General features: G+C 58.2%; 1 protein-coding gene across 5 annotated transcripts in view; it reads right to left on the reverse strand.

Annotated features, from left to right (window-relative positions):
• COL7A1 (collagen type VII alpha 1 chain) overlaps positions 1 to 19500 on the reverse strand; it is a 132839-nt gene that overhangs the window by 35461 nt on the left and 77878 nt on the right. For all 5 annotated transcript variants that reach the window (XM_075130311.1, XM_048857965.2, XM_048857964.2 and 2 more), the window contains exons 59-85: positions 18701 to 18727; positions 18566 to 18610; positions 18101 to 18181; positions 17561 to 17596; positions 17383 to 17418; positions 16838 to 16918; positions 15917 to 15952; positions 15390 to 15461; positions 14638 to 14682; positions 13955 to 13990; positions 13471 to 13506; positions 12498 to 12602; positions 11819 to 11854; positions 11113 to 11148; positions 9933 to 9980; positions 9662 to 9697; positions 8755 to 8886; positions 7658 to 7867; positions 7123 to 7158; positions 6277 to 6321; positions 5097 to 5168; positions 4112 to 4156; positions 3176 to 3238; positions 2825 to 2869; positions 1796 to 1831; positions 987 to 1022; positions 407 to 451 (exon numbers count right to left, since the gene is read on the reverse strand). In XM_075130311.1, coding sequence (XP_074986412.1) covers positions 407 to 451; positions 987 to 1022; positions 1796 to 1831; positions 2825 to 2869; positions 3176 to 3238; positions 4112 to 4156; positions 5097 to 5168; positions 6277 to 6321; positions 7123 to 7158; positions 7658 to 7867; positions 8755 to 8886; positions 9662 to 9697; positions 9933 to 9980; positions 11113 to 11148; positions 11819 to 11854; positions 12498 to 12602; positions 13471 to 13506; positions 13955 to 13990; positions 14638 to 14682; positions 15390 to 15461; positions 15917 to 15952; positions 16838 to 16918; positions 17383 to 17418; positions 17561 to 17596; positions 18101 to 18181; positions 18566 to 18610; positions 18701 to 18727 — 1557 coding nt within the window. The remainder of the gene's footprint in view (positions 1 to 406; positions 452 to 986; positions 1023 to 1795; positions 1832 to 2824; positions 2870 to 3175; positions 3239 to 4111; positions 4157 to 5096; positions 5169 to 6276; positions 6322 to 7122; positions 7159 to 7657; positions 7868 to 8754; positions 8887 to 9661; positions 9698 to 9932; positions 9981 to 11112; positions 11149 to 11818; positions 11855 to 12497; positions 12603 to 13470; positions 13507 to 13954; positions 13991 to 14637; positions 14683 to 15389; positions 15462 to 15916; positions 15953 to 16837; positions 16919 to 17382; positions 17419 to 17560; positions 17597 to 18100; positions 18182 to 18565; positions 18611 to 18700; positions 18728 to 19500) is intronic.

Genomic DNA, 19500 nt, shown 5'->3' on the forward strand with positions numbered 1-19500 from the left:
CCCATAGGTGTGCAGTACTTGACCTGGAATCAGATCCTTGCAATCCCGGGTCTAAGCGGGGCAGCAAAGCCCTCCAGCTAGCACAGCATTCTGCATGCTCTGCAGCTCCACCCCCTCTGGCTTGCTCAGGGATGTGCCTATCACCCAAGCCTCATGCGTGGCCCTCTCTCAGCCCACATGCAGCTCTGCATGGAACCTGGTGCTCCCGGCAGCTGGAGGCCTTCCCCAGTGGATGCACAAGCCACGCTTGCGGGTTTCGTATTGATTCATTGATCTGCAGTGCTTCCTCCAGCTAACTCAGCCTCCTGGAGTCCCGAAGCCGAGCAAAGGCAGCAGGACTCCAGCTTCCTCTGACCAGAGGTTCCAGCCTCCAGCGGGTTGGAAGCTGCTGCTGTCTGGGATGTACCTTTATTCCAGGTGGGCCCTGAGCGCCTGGTGCTCCAACAAGCCCCTGCAAGGAAAGAGAAGATGGTTATCCCAGGTACAGCTAGAGCTCAGCAGTGCAACTGAGCCGGTTCTGGAGCGCAGCACGAACAGCACTGAGGTGTTTCCTGTTTGGTTCACTGCCTTGTAATCTGCCACACACACAAAAGCCCTGTTTAACATCCTGGGCTCAGGGCTCCGCATCTCCCTAGCCCTGTAATACCACAGAGGGCTGTACCTCCGGCTCTGCAGGACATCATCTCTTGCAGGCCCCGTGGGGAGGGTTGGCAGGGAGGTGAATACTGAAAGAAAATGCTTTGTGTGCCTCTGGCAGCTCCAATGGATGTCACTGGGATTCTATTTTCTGTTCCCCTTTCCCAGTATAAGCTCTGTGCTGGGCTGACATCTCATGCCAGCAGGTTTCAGCCTCCAGGAACCATCTGGACTCTACTATGCATGTTGGGGTTGAGGCACTGGCAGATTCCCCCATGCCACCCGAGATGTGGCTCTGATACACACACGGCCATAGACAACAGAAGGTACAGCAGGCTGGTGTTACTTACAGCTGTGCCTGGTGGCCCTGGATCTCCCTGGTTGCCCTGCAGGACAGGAGAGAGATTGTTAGTGCTGGATGGGGGCTCTGATCACCTCTTGCCATTGCAGAGGCCAGATAGGCCAACTGACTTCTGGGTTTAACTGAGTTTTGGTTGGATCAGTATTCTTTAAAAAGGGTTGAGCTCTGGACTGAGTTATCCTCATGTGAAGTGTCCCTGCCACCATACCATAGCCCCCTCTCACGGCCCTGCCAAAGGAGGGAAGTTGCACTCAGCGGGCAACAGGGTTGCACCCACACTCTCCACACGCTGTTGTGCATGTCACACCGTGTCTGGGACGATATGGGCAGCAGTGCAAACCCAGCCTGCTTTAGGTGATTTACAACCAGGGCCAGGCACAGACAGACAGGATTTTAATCCTCTCACTTTATCTGCTGTCGGCACTTCTTAACCAGCTGTGCGCTACACAGTCCGTCATTCTGGGCCTTGCTCTAGCACCATTATCCAATGATCGCTGAGCTCTTTACACCTGTGAGGAGCCTCAGAGTCACTAGCCCCATTTTACAGATGGGGCAACTGAGGGCCAGGAGAGAGTAAGTGACTTGCTCAAAGTTGTGAGTCAGAACCAGGACTAGAACCCATATTTCTGGAATCCCAGTCCCTGCTCTAACCTCCAGATGCACGATCTCTGCCTCCCTGTGAAAAGATTACAATGCAGACTGCTCCTGAAAGCAGAAACGCCCCAGACTCTGCAGGAGAAGGATGTACTTGCTACATGCAGAAGGGGCCCAAGACAAGAGGGGAAGGCAATCACCTACCGGTCGGCCTAGAATTCCGGGAAAGCCTGGCATACCCTGCAAAGAGGCAATTCAAAGCCGGAGAATTAGCGAAACCACAGCAGCCCCTGAAGCAGCCCCAGTTCAGGCCTGGCCTTCTACACAATATGATGCAAAGACAGAGCTGCTGCACAGGATAGACAGAGAGCTGGGGAAGCCAACCTCAGCCAGGGCCCAGAACCAAGGCCTACCATGAAGGGTTACTTACAGCTGGGCCGGGAGGCCCTCTAAAGCCCTGCGGGCCCTGGATGGAAGGGAAGGACACAAAATGACAACACGTGAGCTGGCAGCAAAACGTCACAGTGGGGAATGCTGCTCACGGGGGCGCAAAGGGACTGGAACAGCGATGCTGGCACCTTGTGCAGGAGGGTTTGCTGCACAGCTAGTGTCTCCCGCTGGTTAATGCCGGCAGACGTGTCCCAAGAACAAACTGGGGGCTGTCCGGGGTCCCCCACCAGCTCGATCACAGTCAGCACCGGGTACCTGTTCCAAACCCTCCCGGCACCGAGAGCACCAAGATACAGCACGACAAACAGAACAAAGGCAGCTGGTTTGGGGGCCCTTAGACATGTGCTGAGCCCTAGTCTCTCCTCCCTGCCTGAATCACATCCTGTCTCCCTGTGCTGGCAAAGGGCACCTCACCCACCTGCACGTGGGCCAGTGATGGTCTCAGCCATGCCCGCTCAGTATCCTGAATCCCTGCCGGCCCAGGGAATTGTCCCACAAACTTTCCAGAGAGCCCAGCTGTGGCACTGGGGAACTGGCAGTGTACTGGGGTGCTGGCATGTCTCGCGAGAGCCGCCCTGTGTCTGCAGCTGGGAATGACAACCTCCACCCGCTAAACCCCCCGACACAGGGACTCTGGCTCCTGAGAAAACCCCAAGTGACCAACTCACTCCTCTCTGAGCAGCCTCCCAGCCAGCCTGTCACACACTCCTCCGGCCTCCCCATTTCCATGCGCTCCCTCCCACACCCCGCACTCCCAGGCTGACGCTTCCTTCCTTTACTCACCGGTTTCCCTTCCGGCCCAGCAAGGCCTCTTTCTCCTGGGAGGCCCTAAAGCAAACAAGGCAAGGAACAGACAGTAAAAAACAGGCACCGAGGGGTTAAAACTCTTGGAAGCACTGAGCCCCCAGCTCTGCTGAAGCACCTCATTCTAGCCCTGGCTGATCCAGCCTTAACCCCACCCCCAGCCCTGCCAATGCACATTAACCCCCCCTGTGCTAGACCAGCCTCGCCCCCCCAGCTCTGCCAACACACGCCAGCCTGTCAGTGCAGCCTCGCCCCCCGAGCTCTGCCAATGAACCTCAGTCCCAGCCCTGCTGCTGCTCCAGTGGTTCTGGTCCCACTAGCGGTACTCACCGGGCTGCCATCCCTGCCTTTCTCGCCAGCTTCTCCTCTCTCCCCCTTCTGCCCAGGTTCACCCTGCAATTGGGACACGCAGCACGTCACAAAGACCGGCAGGAAATCACCATGACCCATCCCAACCCAAGATCCTCTCTGGTCCAGGGCAGGGGGAGGCTCACCCGCTGGAATATTGATCTGTTTGCTCCCTGAGGGGAGGCCAGAGTCCCCCCATCTCCCTAGTGCTGCCCAGCTCTTTGGGGAGGGGGACCTCACATGGGGACATAAGGTCTCAGCACAGCCCAGCCTTGGGCATTTATTGGAAATCAGCAGGGGAACTAGCTCCTATGGCTGCATAGGGAGCAGGGCTCATGCCATAGTAAAGGGCAGGGTACAGAAGCGCTCATGCTCCTTTGTTTATATGTAGGGCCTACAGGATAATGTGGACTTTTCCTTCTTTTTTAAAGAATAAATCCAGCATGATTGTGTGTGGAAGCTGCTGGCTTGACAGCCCTGGGGCTGAAGTCCACTGTTTATATGCTGAACAGGCAGTGGCCAGGCCAGCTTCCCCCGCACACCATCACCTGCTGACATGCTTTACACTTGCCCTGGAGGGCCCCCCTCGGGAGATGCAAGTTCTCTCTCCATGGACCACTCAGACTTAGCCTGAGGAGCTGCCATTGCCAGGAAAGAACCATTCCAATGGGATGATGAGCAACCAGTAATGCCTTGGCAGGGCACCAGAGCCTGGATTCCAACACAGAAGGGCCAGCTCCAGAGACCTGGGCCTGCTGAGCAGTGGTGCAGCCAGACAAAAGGATAGCGAGAGAGAAGCTGAGGGATCAAAGACAGAGTCAAGTGCCCCAGGCAGAGGAGATCCCCCGATGTGAGCGAGACAGAGTCAGAGAGGAAGCTGGTGAAGTGCAGGTGCCAGAAGACTTACTATACTCAGACCTTATCTCCTTTGGGTCCTCTCTCGCCATCCACAGCGGGCTCTCCCTGCACAGGAGAGAAGTTCGTGTCAGAAAGCCCTGGCTCAAACCATAGACAGACAGACAGTCACCCGGCTCTAACCGTTGGAAACACGACCTCACAGAGCAGGGAATAGAACCCTGGAGCCTTGGCTCCAGACCACTCTCTCCCTACATCTCTCCTGAGTGGCAGCTGCCACCTCCTTCCCCAATCCAGAAGTACACAGCATTGCTGCCTCTGCTCCAAGCCCCACCATTGTTCCCACTTCGTGTTTCATTCACATTTTGTCCCATTTCACATTTTGTCCCATTTGCTGCTTTGTTCCCTTGAAAGTACATTGATGGTTGTGGAAACAATGATGACACCAGGGTGGGCTTAGCTCACCGTACCACAGTGTCCGTTTCCAAACTGGGCTGAAGGGAGATCCTGGTTTGGGAAATAAGGAGCTTATGGGGTGATCCCTATAACATTATAAACAGGGATCATTTCACCCACCACTGAAATGCAGCCACCTCTGGGCCAGGGGGGCTGCTGAATATCACACAGCACATTCACAAGAGTCTATGAAGGAGAATCTCTTAGCCAACTGGAAGTACAGGAGGAATCTAGGCACGCCCTGCTCCACACAGGAGTCTGGCCAGGACACAACGGTTAAACCCACGCTTGTGCGGTAAGCGCCATTAGCTCTCTGACAACCACAAAGGACCTCGAACATCCCACCTGAAGCGCAGCAATGCAGCACCTCTTAGCACCATGCTGGGGCACTGGGCCAAATTCAGGGAGAGGGAAGAGTTACCAGCTCCATGTCCTGCAGCACCCTGGGAGATCTAGGGAGACAGGGGTACTGTGCGGTGCTGGGTGAAGTTGGTGATGGTGACAGACAGAGGGTCTCGTGGTTCCTTTGGGCCTTAAACTCTGACTGAGACATGGGTACAGACAGGGCTCCTCTCTCCTCCTTGGCACTAACCTTGGCTCCCTTGGGTCCTGTGGGTCCACGCTCTCCCGGAAGACCAGAGAGGCTCCCTTCCACCACATCTGCCTGGAGACACAAGAGCACAGTGAGAGGCAGCAGCCCAGGGCCAGCAACTCTGCTGCCAACAGCACTGGGAACCCTCCCTGGGAACCTGGTTTCCTACAGGGCACCTGCCAACCCCTCTCCCCACATGCCCTGGGTAAGATTCCTGTTTGTCCCCTGGAGCTACAGGAACTGCCAAACCAGATCAGACTGATGGGTCCTTCTTGCCCAGGGGCCAATGGCCAGACCCAGCTGCTTCAGAGGAAGGTACAAGAAACCCCATAATGGGTAGCTCTGGAAGAACCAACCCAGCCTCTTCCAGCCCTGGGCATGGAGTGGCTGGCTGATGCTGTGAAGCAGCAGGGCTCGTACCTCCTCTATGTTCTGAACTAGATTAATAGACCTGGGTGCCCCTTAGACCTACTGGGTCTGGAACGTCCCTTTCGGGGCCACATCCAGAGTTCAGAGCTGACTGTCACTGGTGGCCTCCTCTGGGACCCATGCAGAGATGTGCTGATCCTGTTAGACGGGTCTGAGGGAGACCAATCCTGCCAGGTCTCAGGGGTCTTCCCATGGCACCTGCTAGCTAAAAGGACAGGTCCTGGGGCAATTTGCCCCAGCTGCTGTCTCCTAGTTCAACTGGGACTGCACAATAGCGAGGCCCCTGCTAAACAGAGTGATGTTAGTCACCTGGTTGCTGCCTGCAGTGGCTTCCCGACACCTGTGTCTGAGCTGCCTGAAGAGCAGGACCCCATGATAACACGGGACAGTAGGGACTCAAAGGCCCAAGGCCTGGGGAGGGTGGGGGTTGCATAGGAGCTGCCCTGTGTCACAGTGGCTCTGTCTCAGTTCTGGCCAAAGAGCGATGGACAAGGCTGTCTAGACCCAAGCATCTCCCAGGGGCAGGAGGCTGTGGGGCAGCATGGGGCACTCCCTTTCCCAACAGCTCAGCACATGGCCTTCACAGCTCTCCCGTCCCGGTCAGCCCAAGGAGCAGGGGAGTCAGGTCCTTTGCAGATGGCCCAGAGCCAAACAAGTCAAGAGGGTCATGTGCCACAACCTCCACCCGCCCAAACCCCTCTGGTTCCAGTGGGCAGACCTGGACAACACTGCCAGGTGGGGACTTACTCACCTTGGGTCCTGGGGGCCCTGGAGGACCCTGCACACCATCTCTGCCCTGAGACAAGACAAACAGGACATGGATCAAAGTCCCAGATGATCCCCCAGAGGGCAGAGCGGAAGCCATCCCCAGGGGGAGACAGCCCCTCGCCCACAGCTCCAAGAGAAGGCAGCCCTGTACACTGACCCTGCAGCAACACCCCAAGGGGGAAGGGTTGAGAGGAAGTGAAGGACTGTCCTTTATGCACCTCTTGGCCCGTTCTCCCCACCCTAGTTTGGGCCCAAGATCACAGGGACCTTCCATTCTGTGCCCCACAGTCAGTGCTGGGGCCTCCTCCCTTCAGGGCCGTGGGCACTGTCTCTGATCCCAGCCCTCCGAGGCTCCAGCTGCTAGCCCAAAGCACAACACGGGTGGACGATGGTACTGCAGCACTGTCAAACACCTTCCCTGCTGGTGCACGTGCCAGCCAGCTGGGGGCTTCTCTGTGTGCCCTGCGGATTCCTGCTGGATTTAGGGTAGGGCTACACGAGGAGCCACTGGACTTTGAATCATCAGTAATATGCGTGGGGGGGTACAGAAGACAGCACCCCTGCCCCATGTCTTTGGAATCTAGCCCCATGGCCACAGACTACATGCAACCGATGGCCTCTGTACCCCAATGGAATAATCCTGAGCCCCCTAAGTCAGAGGGTCAGTTTCCCCTACTGGCAATCTTGCATGCACGTGCAGGCACGGGCAGTAACAGCTGCCTCTGATCCCACAGAGATACAGATCATGGCATGTTTTCCAGCTGTGGAGAGTGCATGATATGGAAAAGTGCAGCAGGCTGCGTGCCTGGTGGGTCCAGGCCTCACTCACCGGCTCTCCCCGACCGCCCTTCTCGCCCCGATCGCCCTGCAAAGCAAAGGTGGGGCCAGGTCAGCAGTGCTGTCTCAGGAGTTCGGTTCTGCTCCCTCCTCCCCTCCCCAGCAAGGGTCAGTAAATGCCACAGGAGGGCCCCAGCTGACACCTTTCAGAGCAGTCTCACCGGGAGCCTGAGACAGGACTAGGGGCCCTCAAGCAGCTGAGGTCCTCACCTGGAAACCAATAGTCTGGTCACTGTGCAGCAGAGTCCTCTCAAGGATCTTAGGATCCTTTCCCCCTGCACAACCTCCTCAAAAAGGCTCCTAAATCCCTGGGCTGCTCCCACCCACAGAGGCACCAGTTGAGCCTGAGAGAACAGCCATGGCAGGCAGGTGTCGCCACATCCTTGGGTTTCAGAGGAGAGGGGTAGGGAGGGAAGCCCCCTCCATCCCTGTTCCATCCCCTAGCAGCTTCACGCACTGGGCCAGCTGCATAGCTGGCCACCACTGACCTTCCAATTCTTGTTCCCTCTTTCCCACGTCTCACTCACCTTCTCGCCAGGCCTGCCAGCCTCTCCAAGCTCCCCGGCCCGGCCCGGCACCCCTGGGATTCCAGGCTTGCCAGGCTCCCCTGCCTGGCCAGGTGGCCCCTCTGGACCTCGCTCTCCGATGGCACGTCCCATGGGACCTTGAGGGCCAGCAGGGCCTTGGTCTCCTTTGTCGCCCTTGGGCCCTCTCTCTCCAGGAAAGCCCATCACACCCTGAAAGAAACACACCACAACTCAGCTAGTCCGAGGACTGGCGCCAGCAGGTGAGATGAAATGATGGGGAAGCTCATGGTCTGAGAATGGATGGACAGCATTGGAGATGGAGTGCTGCTAGTGTAGACAGGCTTCCTTCATGTGTTGCCCCGTCAATGGGTTTCAGCCCTGGCTTGGAGGGAGCCCTTTGGGGCCAGCGGGGAGTTCAGTCTCTAGCCAGCAAGAGGCTAAGTCCAGGCTGGCTGCCAGTGGAGCACTGGGCACAGGAGGCAGGAAAGTCTCGCTCAGTCTTGGGCAGCACCAACAGGCTAGGGCTGCACTTTCTAATGGAGTGTGATGGCAGGACTGTGCATGGGGAGACAAGGGTTAACCAGCAGGGCCTAGAAGCAGCCTGAAGCAGATCTATGAAGTGGCTGGAACTGGAAAGCCCCAGTGAGGGAGGCAGCTCCCCAGAGGAGATGTTGCTGAGATTCATTGTATCTCTGAGCTCTGAGGCAGAGAGAACCAGGGAGCCATCGGGATTTCCCGCCCCCCTCCCCCCAATCTTCCCCAGGAGACAGGGGACTCCAAAGCCATGTGTGTGAGAGTCCTGAGGAGAAGGGGCTAGGGACTCAACATGTCTCCTCTCCCGAGGAAAGAAGGAACCTGAGGAGCTGTTTGCTTGGCCCTGTCCACCGAGGGACTCAGAGAGGCTTGATTTAACCCAGGCCTGAAGTGGGGCCCATTGGGACCAGGTATAGAGCAACCCCTAAGAAGGGCAGTGTTTTATTTCTCTGGGTGCTGGCTGAAGGATCCCTCACCCACAAGGGGCAGCAGAGAGGCTCCAGAGGAACTCACCACCTACCCTCTGTACCTGCCCCAAACCTCTGTTGGTTGCTCCACCTTACCTCTTTGCCTGGAGGTCCCCTCTCCCCTGAGTCTCCCCTGTCGCCTTTTTGGCCTCTCCGGCGGTCAGGGTAGGGCAGGAATGGATCGGTGCTCCCGTCATAGGCTCCAGTGATCTCTCTGAGCGAGGCAATCTGAGAGAGACAGAGCGCGGTAATCACAACAGAGGGCAACGGAGGGAAGTCCCAGACCGTGGGTTGGGAGAGGGATAATCTATCCAGGCTCTGCGCCCCCTGACAGAGGGACAACCGGGACAGTCCATACAGCCCTGAGCAAGTGCTTCTCGATCCCACCACTGCACAAGAACAGGGTCCCCAATGAATACAGACAAACATGCTGGGATCCCATGATTTGTTGGGGGAAGATCAGTGGCAGGGACAGAGAATGGTAGGTCTGACCTTCACACTCGGATAACTTCTCCCCCTGGCACACATGGGAACGATACCATCATAACACCCTGCAGCCATGGCCTACCACTGCCAAAAGCCTGCCACCAGCAGAACTGCTGGGATACCAGGCAGATGCCGGCCAGAGCCCCTGGCCTTCCCCACCACTACACCATGGCCCAGTGGCTGGGGACCCTAGGCTTTCACTCCCTCTCCCCTCCCCAGGTGCACCAGCCAGTATCCCAACCTTCCCCACACCACATGCTCGATGGCTCTGGCTTCTCTCTCGGTTGTGCACTCACCAGGCCCTGGTCTCCTCCACCCATGAGCCTATTGGCCAGGGCTCTGGCATCTCCCTATATCTCAGTCTCCCCTTGTTCCTCACCCACCCTGACCAGGCTCAGGCCTCCCTCCTGCTGGTTTCTTAATGGCCAGGGACAGTGTCCCCACCCCAAGTCCCGTGTTTTCACTTCCCCTTTACAGATGCCCTGTGAGCAGAGCTGGCTGTTGCTTTGCTTCCTACCTTAATCCCATAGGCTTCCAGAGCACGTTCAACGTTCTACGAACAGCAAGGGAAAGACAATGAGAACAAAAAGAGGGGCAGCCCCCAGACAGGGTTGCTGAGGCATAACCCCAACCCCCAACACTGCCAGCTGTGAGACCCCAGGGCCTTAACCCTCCCCACATCTGCCAGGGCTGAACTGGTTGCACCAGCAGATGCCCAGGTTATTTTGCGGGTGTAAGTAGCTTCCCCACTCTGAGATGGAAGGGACTGGCCCCACACAGTGACTTACCGAGACCGTCCCAGGCTCACCACGCTGTCCAGGATCCCCGGGTCTGCCCTAGTCACCATGAGAAGAAGCAGAATGACACCAGATTAGAACAGTTCTGCTCACTGACCACCTGGCCACGTGTCACATAGAAACCCCAGGGAAGGAAGCAGCAGGAGTTGGGGGGCTGACCTAGTGAATGCGGGGGAGAGAGAATCCTCCCCATCCGGGAGGACAGGCCTGAGATCTCACCCATCAGTTAGTGCGATGACGCCGTTCACAGGTCACTACCGCACTCTCCCTGGTACTGCAGGTCTTACACAGGCCCCGTAAAATACGCAATCACTTGCATTAATTCTTCATACCTTGCATACCCTTCATACCTGCTGCAACCAGAGTCTGCTAATTCTCCAGCAGTGTCACACTCAGAAAGTGAGTGCTTGCCTGAACTACCCAGGGGACTGGATTAGCCCATCAGCTAGAGGGAAGACGCAGTAGTGACTTCTACCCCAGGGACACGTGGGAGCCCACAGCACGTTGGGTTAGCTATTTGGATATCAAAGTCCATTTTACACTGCCCCCATTTTCACTGGGCTGCAGGCATTTGTATTAACGCAGAACCACCTAAGCAAAGCCGTCGGGGAAGTTGGAGATTGGGACAGCTGAGGCGGTTAGCACCGTAGGAGGTGGTTTGGAATTGTGAAATAGCAAGAGCTTCAGACAGATTTTGCTGCTAAAATGATCAGCAGGGAAAGAGATACTATGTTGCTATTAAATTGACCTCATTAAGTTCCAGAGTTAAACACAGGATCGAGATGAGTGGGGCAGAGTTCTTTCAGGCTGGCATTGCTGCATCGGCTATGCTCGGGTCACACTCCCAAGCATTTCTTCACAGCCACCGGGGCTAGGAGAAGGCTCCCTTGGCAATGAGAATGAACACTGCAGGGCAGTGTTCTGCTGCAGGGGTGGACTCAACAGGCCTATAATCACCCTGTTCTTCCTGCTCTCAAGTGGCAGTGACTGGCAAGGGTCTATTTATCTCAGCTGATGGAGCTGCTCCAGAGTCCCAGAGCTGCATTCAGAGGGGATACAGAGGGGCTGACCAAGCTCTGGGTTCCCCCGCACACACCCCAAAGGACATTGCACTGTGGGGAGGGGAGGACTCAGCGCTGGTGGATCACCCCAGGCAGTGCTGGGTATTCACCTGTTCTCCTTTGGATCCAGCCTCTCCTCGGTCGCCCTGAAACAGAACAAGAGGAGTCAGGATCCCCTCCAGCCCTGCGATGGGAGAGTAAAACCCCAGAGAAAGAGTTCAGCCCCGCCTCCTCTGGAAGAGCCCCCGCTTAGGCCTAGGCTGAAGTGATACAGCTCGGGGAGGGCCCTGGGGAGGAACAGTGCCAAGGTGCTGGAGGAAGGGCAGATACCCAAGTTCCCTCCCCAGACAGGTGGGTGAACACACGAACCAGTGCTCCACCCCCAGCTAGCCCAGCACATGGGCTCTGCAGCCTCAGAGAACTTCCACCTGGAACCAAGTCTGGGCCAGACATGCTGGGAACCCCCACTGGCCTATTGCAAAGCCTATGGCACCCCAGAGAATGTGGGCAGAGCTCCCTTACCATTCACACCTGGGCCCCACTGCTCTCCACGCAGGCCCCCCAGGAAGCACCTTAGTCCCTCCTAGCCCCCAGCTCCTCCAAAGAAGACAGCTCACAGGAGGACACAAAGCCACACCCACCAGCTGGACACAGTGGGAAAGGGGCTCAGGGAACTCACAGGATTAACCCTTGAGGGCCCAGAAGTCTGTGCTCTGGCACAGCAAGCCAGCCCCTCTCCAAGTGGGGTCTGCCAGGAGAGGCTGTTCTGCTCTGTTCGTTTTCCAGTGGCCTGATGGGGGCTGGGAAAACACTCACCTTTTGTCCAGCCACCCCGGCGAGGCCTGGAGCACCCTGGAAGGAATAGAAGAAATGTGAGCAGACCGTGGACCTGCAAGTAGCGGGAGAGAGCAGCTTCACTACCAATGGGTGGGGTCCGCAGGCACTCCCAGGGCTGGGGAGAGGAGGCCATGCAGCTTGGGGTGTCTGTGAGCACTGAGACTGGGAGAAGGAGCCCACTCAAGCTGGGGTACTTTCCCTGCCCCGGGGTCTGCCCCCTGAGGCAGGTCAGCAGTCCAATCCCAAGTGGTCCTGCATGGCTGGAAGGAGCTTGTAGCTGCAGCTGGAGAGGAACAGGATTTCCCCAAGGAATCAGAGAGGGATCCAGGGTATCCATGCCATGGCACAATGAGCCATTACTCTGCTGTCCAGACCCTGGCATCTCTGGACTTGGCCAGGTCTGTACTCCAAGCTCAGCCATGGGCATATCATCTAGTGGCTAGAGCAGGGTCTGGGAGACAGGAGTCCTAGGCTCTGAGCTCAGTGTGATTTTGGGCCAGTCTCCTCTTCTCTCCTCTGTCTCTCCACTCCCCCAGCTAGTGCTCTCCCCACCCCCAGTTCCCATGCAGGCTATGGGGCTCCATTCCCAAATGACAATGGGCACAGCAAGCCATGCCAAGCAGCTGGTATTAGGAGTATTATTCTGGAGGTTACACACCTGGCCTGGGGGTCCAACCTGCCCAGGTACACCGGGGACACCAGGGGGTCCCAAGGGGCCTGGTGCCCCACGGTCTCCTCGCTCGCCCTTGGGGCCTTCTTGACCCTGCCAAAGAAGAACAGACGCATCACCATCTGGTGCTGTTCCCCCTGGCCATCACCCCACATTCCTCCTTACCCTCACCCCCTCCCAGCTGGGAGGGCTACTGCAGCCAGATGCCTGCTGAAAGGCCCGTCACTGTCAAAGAGTGCCAGCAACCTGGGGTGCCAGCAGAAGGCATGTACCTCCCCTTGGCACTATCACCACTTGCTGTGGGTGGGGGCACCAACTGGGAGCAGGCCAGCCTCTTTTAGCGACGCTTTAATGGAGGTGCCAAAAAAGGAGCCCAAGAAACAACTAGGGCCTGTAAGCAATGGAGTCACTGAGGCCCCAGTCCCACCCTGATCCACTCCCACCCATCAGTATCTCATTAGCCAGAGCTGGAGCCCCCTCTGCCCTTTCCAGCTCAGCAGAGCCTGCCATCTAAACCCAAGCCTCTATAAGCCGGGGAGCATAGGCCAGAAGGCGCAGCTCCCTTCATACAGTGTGTGGTGGGGGGAGGCCTGAGGACACCGCCTGCACTCCCCTCCCCTGCCGGTGGGTAAAGGTCCTGATGCACTGGATCACTACCGACCACCCCTGCCTGCCAATGGGCAGCAAGCTGGGGAGACCCATCAGAGTTGCCCCCAGGTTTGCTAGATGGGGTCTCTGCCACTGGCACCATCCAGACGGTGCAGCCCCCAGTGTGATGGATTATCGGAGCAGAGAGAAGGGCCTAACTGACTGTGTAGGCAGAACATGGAAGAGTTACATGTGGAGCCACCAAACACAGACAGACCCTGCGCCAAGCCCCTAGGTTGGGGGGCAATTTGTGACTGAGGTAAATCCAGGGCAGGTGGAGGAAAGGAGCCGGAGGAAAATCATAGGTACTTACGTCTCTGCCAGGGGCTCCAGCTTCTCCTTTGTCCCCCTAATCAGGAAAAGCCAAGAGAAAATGGCTACCTTACAGCCTCATTCCATTTCCAAATGAGACAGTCAAAGGGACTCAGGTAGGGCCCAGCCACTGCGTCCGCCTGCCCTGCCCCCACTGAGGCAGGAACCCTCGCCCAGAGCCTGGGTCTGTCTTCCCAATGGCCCCTCTCCTGTAGCCAGCAAGGTCTGAGACTGCTACTTAGTGGGGAGGAAGTAACATCAGGCCTGACCTCACCCACCCCTCCTGCTGGGTAAGCAAAGCTGGAGCAACCCGGAGCTGCATGTTGGCACCAGGAGGAAATGCATGGTGAGAGGTGCCTGGCAGTGACAATGGAGCAGCAGGAGAGTCTGTCACCCAGGGGAACCCCACCTGCTAGGCTGCTCGCAGGCCTGCCTAGCAAAGGGGGCTGGCTAGTCCAGGGGAGAGGGGCCCTTGAGCTCATTACCTTCCTCCCATCTTCTCCTGGAGTCCCATCTTCTCCCTAGGAGGATAGAAACCATTAGTCAAAGCCCTGTTCCACACAGGCCCTGCACACTAGGGGACTGGGCCCTGGGCAGGTGTGGGGAGAGAGCCCAGATCAGACTGTCACCTCCACACTGGGGAGCACAATACATCCCCTTGGGTCCCCCAGCCCTCCTGACATCTGCCATACAGTCCTCAGATGAGCCAGGCTCCCTCAGGGCTAGTGGAGCTGAGGAATGGCGGGCAGCAGGGAGATGGCAGACTCTGGCCCTGGTGGTTACCCATTGCACACTGGGTGCCCCACATAGGAGGGTTGGGGAGAACCCACACTCTGGGCTTGGGAAGCCCTTTGTTATGCCCCTTTGACAACCCATCAGTGGAAGGTCCTGGCAAGCTGAGGATCTGTTACAGGGGTTGCCAATATTTGGTCTGTCGGGGGCGGGGGGTGCAGCAGCACCAGCGTCTGATAAGGAGCCCTCTGCCTGCGTTCAGTACAGTCTCAAGGACGCTATAGCTTTACAGGCAGCAGTCTCTTCCTCTGTCCCCACACCATTGCCAGCACAGCTCCCTCTCGCCTGGGCAGGTCCTTGCATGTCAGGCCTAGAGACCCTGCCCACCACAGCCAGGAGCTGCCCTTCTCCAGCAGAGGCTGGCTCCTTTACTCACGTTCTTCCCATTCAGGCCGGGTTTGCCATCGTCTCCGGGTTTGCCCTGGAAGGAAGCACAGGCTGTTAGGAGAGTGAGGGGCCTTCCCCGTGCCTGAGACGGCAGCAGGCTCCTCTGCAGGCCCCCTCTGGGCTCACCCTGACCCGCAGTGTGGCTGGAGTCCAATGCTGTCATACCACAGGGCAGCAGCTCCTGGGGGAGGCTGGGTCAGGATACCTGCCTTCGCTGTGACCCTGCCCAGAGAGTGATTAGCTGGGGCATGACAGCTGACTGGAGAGAGCCAGACCCAGGGTAATAGCATGGGCTGAGCTGGCAGAGCAGCCAGCCAAACGGGGCCGCTGGGAGCTAAGGGCTGCCAGGAGCTAAGGCTGCCCTAAACCCTCCTGAGAGATCAGAAAGTTCTGGGCAAGCAGCCCCAGGCCCAAGCAGGCCTCACATCAGACTTGGGTCAGGCTGCTCAGGGCAAAATGATGGGCCAACGGGGCAGCATGAGTCCTGGGAACAGGCCTCCCAGAGCATGTGGGACATGGTGTGGGGCAGGGTCAAACCCCTCAGGTCAGGTGCATAAGGGTGAGTGGAGACCATGGATGAGAGGCTGCTGGAGAACAGAAGTGACCTCATAAGGAAGCCCCTGGTAGGGAGGCAAGGCAGGTGGTGGGTTATCTGGGGCCCTGCCAGTGCAGGGCGACACCAGAGGAGATGCAGGGAACAGCCAGCAGGGATGGCCCACAACAGTCAACCAAACTACTTACAGCCAAGCCTGGTGGTCCCGGGGGGCCGATGGCTCCTGGGGCACCTTGCTCCCCTCGTAGGCCTGGCAGCCCCTGCAACAATAAAAGATCAGGTGAGATGCAGATCCCAGCTGGGTCACAGGCAGACACGAGGGGCAGCAGCTCAGCAACAAAGGGAGAGGAGGACTGGTGATTGTAGGGGTAAGCAGTGCCCTCGGGCCAGGGACTCTGCAGGGTCAGATGGCCCCCGGGACAGCTCCACCATGCTCAGGATTTCAACACACAGCTCCAGGCCTTGGGCCCACAGGGTAAAGCATCAGTTGCTGGTCAGAGGAAGGATACTGGAATGGATGGACCCCTGTGACAGGGAGGTGGGGCACAGAGCTAGCTGAACCAGTGCTTTGCTCTGGTGACTCCTGGGCCCATTGCTGCAGTGTTATTCAGATACTGGCCTCGTGCATGAGACTTCGGGGTGCCCCAGGGAAAGCGGGGAAGCCCCCTGCCTTGTGTGACCCACCACCCCTCAGAATCAGGAGCTCCATACTTACATCTCGGCCAGGATCACCCTGCTTGCCTGGGTCACCCTAGAAAAACAACAGAACATGGCCATGATCATTGGGGCTGGGCTCAGGCCTGTCAGGGTATTGCCGGGGGGCTCCAGAGAGGCCTGGCTCATTTCACGGCATGAAAGCAGGAGAGGTCACCACCACACAGGCACCTCTGCTAATAGGGCCCCTAGACTCACTGGAAGGGAGCAGCAGCCACCCAGGGAAACCCAGCAGCACCCCTGAGCTAGCCCAGCAGCAGGCACTCAGGGGGCACAGACACAAATGAGCACAGAGCACCACATGGCTCAGCGACATAGACCCTCCCTCTAGGCACCGACTCAAATCCAGCTCAGGCTCCATGGGCTCTGTGGCTGAAGTGAACGAGCTGATAGTCTCCATCTAGGTCCTCAAGGACAGGTGCCTGCTCTACTGAGCCACCGTCACAGCTGGCACTAACTGGTGCCGTCATTGGCATCTCAGCAGAGAGGCCAAGGATTGGGTGGGTCACCCTAGAGACTGCACTTCCCTCCCACCCTGGGGGTGTTACTCCAGGGTGCGCTGGCACGGCTGGGGCAGCTGTCAGCCTGTATGCGGAGAGCCCCACATGGCCCTGCTAGGCAATGCCTTCTCCTGCCTTCCTACCACAACCCTCAATATTGAGGCAGCTCCTTCAGCTACAGCGGGGGTCCTGGAGCCTGGGCAAGGGGTCTCCTGGGCACCTGCACAAGCTGCTGTCATGTGGCAACGCTATCAGGGGGCAGGTCACGCTGCTGGGGGCATGTTACATGGTTAGTGGGACCTGGCGATACACCGATACTCCGGTTAGTGGCTCTCCTTGCAGGGAGCAGAGCCTCTCCTAGGTCCCTCTGAGGGGCAGCCTCACGCAAGAAGGATGGGACCCCCCAGCGAGGCCACACTTACCCTTTGCCCCGCGGGGCCCATTTGCCCAGGTTTGCCATCCAACCCGTTCCGGCCATCCAGCCCCGGAGGGCCTCTGTCTCCCTGAAAGAGAACCAGGCAGTGACAGCTTTGCCCCGAGGCGCCCCTGTTCCGACCTCCCCCAAGAGTCCACCAGTGGGACAGGGGCAGGCAGCAGCATTAGCCGGGAGAACAGATGGTGCAGCACTGGATGCAGTGGAAGTAAGGACCCTCCAGCAACAGTGCTGCAGGCCAACCCTTCGGCCCTCAAGCTGGATGCCCCCTCCCTGCCCCCTGCAGATGGGCATGCTGCACTCTGCACCCCTCACCCGGGACTGCGAGCACAGGCCAAGCAGCAGGGATATATCCCTCCTTCCCCACGAACAAGGCAAAGAGGCCCTGCCGGTTGCGGGTCCTGGTGAGAGCTCCACTTATAGACATGGTACGGCCCAATGGGGCCCCTCCAACACACCCCAGCTCCACCCTCCCACCCACCCCATGCTGGGCCCAGGCAGACCTGGCATGTCTCGTGGAAGTGAGGCTCTTACCTTGTCTCCTGATTGGCCTCGGTCTCCAGGGTCACCCTGAAGGGTACGAAACAGAAGAGAACACAGCTGATCACAAGGTGAGGGGCAGAGCCAGCCAAAGCTCCCCAGCACCTGGGTGGGGAGCAGAAAGTGCCGCATCCCTCCAGAGCAGCAGAGAGGAAAGGGAACAGGGACTCACCCGAGCTCCAGGGGGGCCTCTGGGGCCTTCAATCCCCTGCAAGAGGAAGGAGATGGTTACGCTTCAGGAGTGTCAGGAGGAGATGTCTGGGGCCCACTTTCCCCCATATATTCATCACCCTGCCCCTCACTACATGAATACCTGAGAGATGACCCAGTTCTCTGTGCAGGCTCTCCCCACATGCACACGCTCCCCAGAGGTACCAGCCCCCAGCATGCTCCCTTCTTATGTGCACCTATGCCGCAAACCCAGCGCTACAGACTCCCCAACCCCTGCAATACACCCCCCCTCCCAATGCAGCCTCCCCACGCTCACTGCTCCCCTGGCAGGCATTCCCCCATCCCCCACATGGGCATCCCTTCCCAGCGAGACAGCCGCCCTTATTCTGTGCTCCCAGGAGCTACACCCAGACCCCCAGCTCCCTCTGCCACACCCCCCGTCCCTTCCTTAGAGCTCGGCTTGCAGAGACTTTCAATCCAAGGGCATTTCAGTTCCAAGCGGCACCTCCTGAGACAGATACTCCCAGGCACTAGCACCTACCCTCTCTCCAGGCAGGCCAGGTACCCCGGCCTCGCCCTTCGGACCCTTCATCCCGTCCTCTCCAGGGTCCCCTGGCTCCCCCTGAAATGGAAACAGCCAATCAGAACAGATTAGACACAGGACCACTGACGTTCAGTGTTTTCAGGCAGGTGGACCAGCTCTGTCACTCCCCTGGAACTAGATTGTCCTGTATCCTCCTCCAGGTGCACCCCCAGAGCCTAAGCCCAAGTGAGCCATGCCCCTGCCAGGCAGGGAGGGAACAGTTCCACTCCAGGACAGTCTCTCTGCAGGGCAGGTGTGGTCCATACTGCAGAGTCCTGAGTGGTACCAGAACACACAGAGTGCTAGGCTACAGCCCAGCCTCAGGCCTGGGGCCCTCAGCTGAGCTGTCCCACTCCTGCAGAGAGAGGGCAGCTCCACCGCGCTCATCCTACGGCAGTCCTCAGGAGACAGTAGCAGCGTTACCTTCTCGCCTCTCTCTCCAATTCCTCCTACAGCTCCTGAATCGACCTGTGGGGAAGAGAGAGGGGTCACATGCTATGGGGCCCAGGGCACAAACCCAACACAACCAGGGCAGGGACAAAGAAATGCTGAGCTTACTATTCGTCCTGGGGGTCCAGGCAGCCCCTGCAGAGAAGAAGAGAGAGCCCAGCATTAATGGAGGCCTCCAGGACATCTTCACAGACAGCCCAAGACACAGCAGCACCCTGTGGGGGCAGTGGGAAAGCTCTGCAGGGCTCCAAACCACCTTAGACATACAAGAGCTAAACAAGAGCTTTGGGAGCCCCCACCCAGCATGGAGCCTGAATGGAGCCCAAGCTTCACATCTTGCCCTGAATCAAGAAGCTGCACTGGCGGGTTCTCATGGCCAGGACCAGCTGCGAAGGGGTGGCAACTGGTGCAAGCTTCTCCACGCTGCCCCCTTGCCCTCACCTGGCCCATCTCTGGGGACCAGCTAGCCTTTGGGTACTCTGCTGAGACTGCCCATTAGAGACTGGGCGAGACATCAGGCTTAGCACATCAACTTAGCTGCCAGCACTGCTAGCCTGGGCTGGCTCCAAACCAGAGACCTGGAAGGGAAAGATCATCAAACCCAGGTGCCATCGTCTGAGCTTGGGATACTTGTGCAGGGTCTGGGCGAGCATGAGGGAGGACACGCGCAGGCCCGGGCAGCACCACACGGGCCAGGGCAAATCAGTAAGTGTACAAGTAAGCCTGCGTCTTTGTGGGGTGAGCGTGCAACAGGAGCAGGGGTGTGTGCACGGAGCATGCAATGGACACCCTGAGCCTGCAGTGGCTCCTCTCAGAGGATGGTGATCCCCCTACATGCCTGGATTTCCATTGTGTGTGGGTCATGGTGGTGCTCCTGTGCCCTGTTTGCAGCCCTCTAGGTGTGACAC

This window comes from Caretta caretta, chromosome 7 (assembly GCF_965140235.1).
Source record: "Caretta caretta isolate rCarCar2 chromosome 7, rCarCar1.hap1, whole genome shotgun sequence".
NCBI classification, from domain to species: Eukaryota; Metazoa; Chordata; order Testudines; family Cheloniidae; genus Caretta; species Caretta caretta.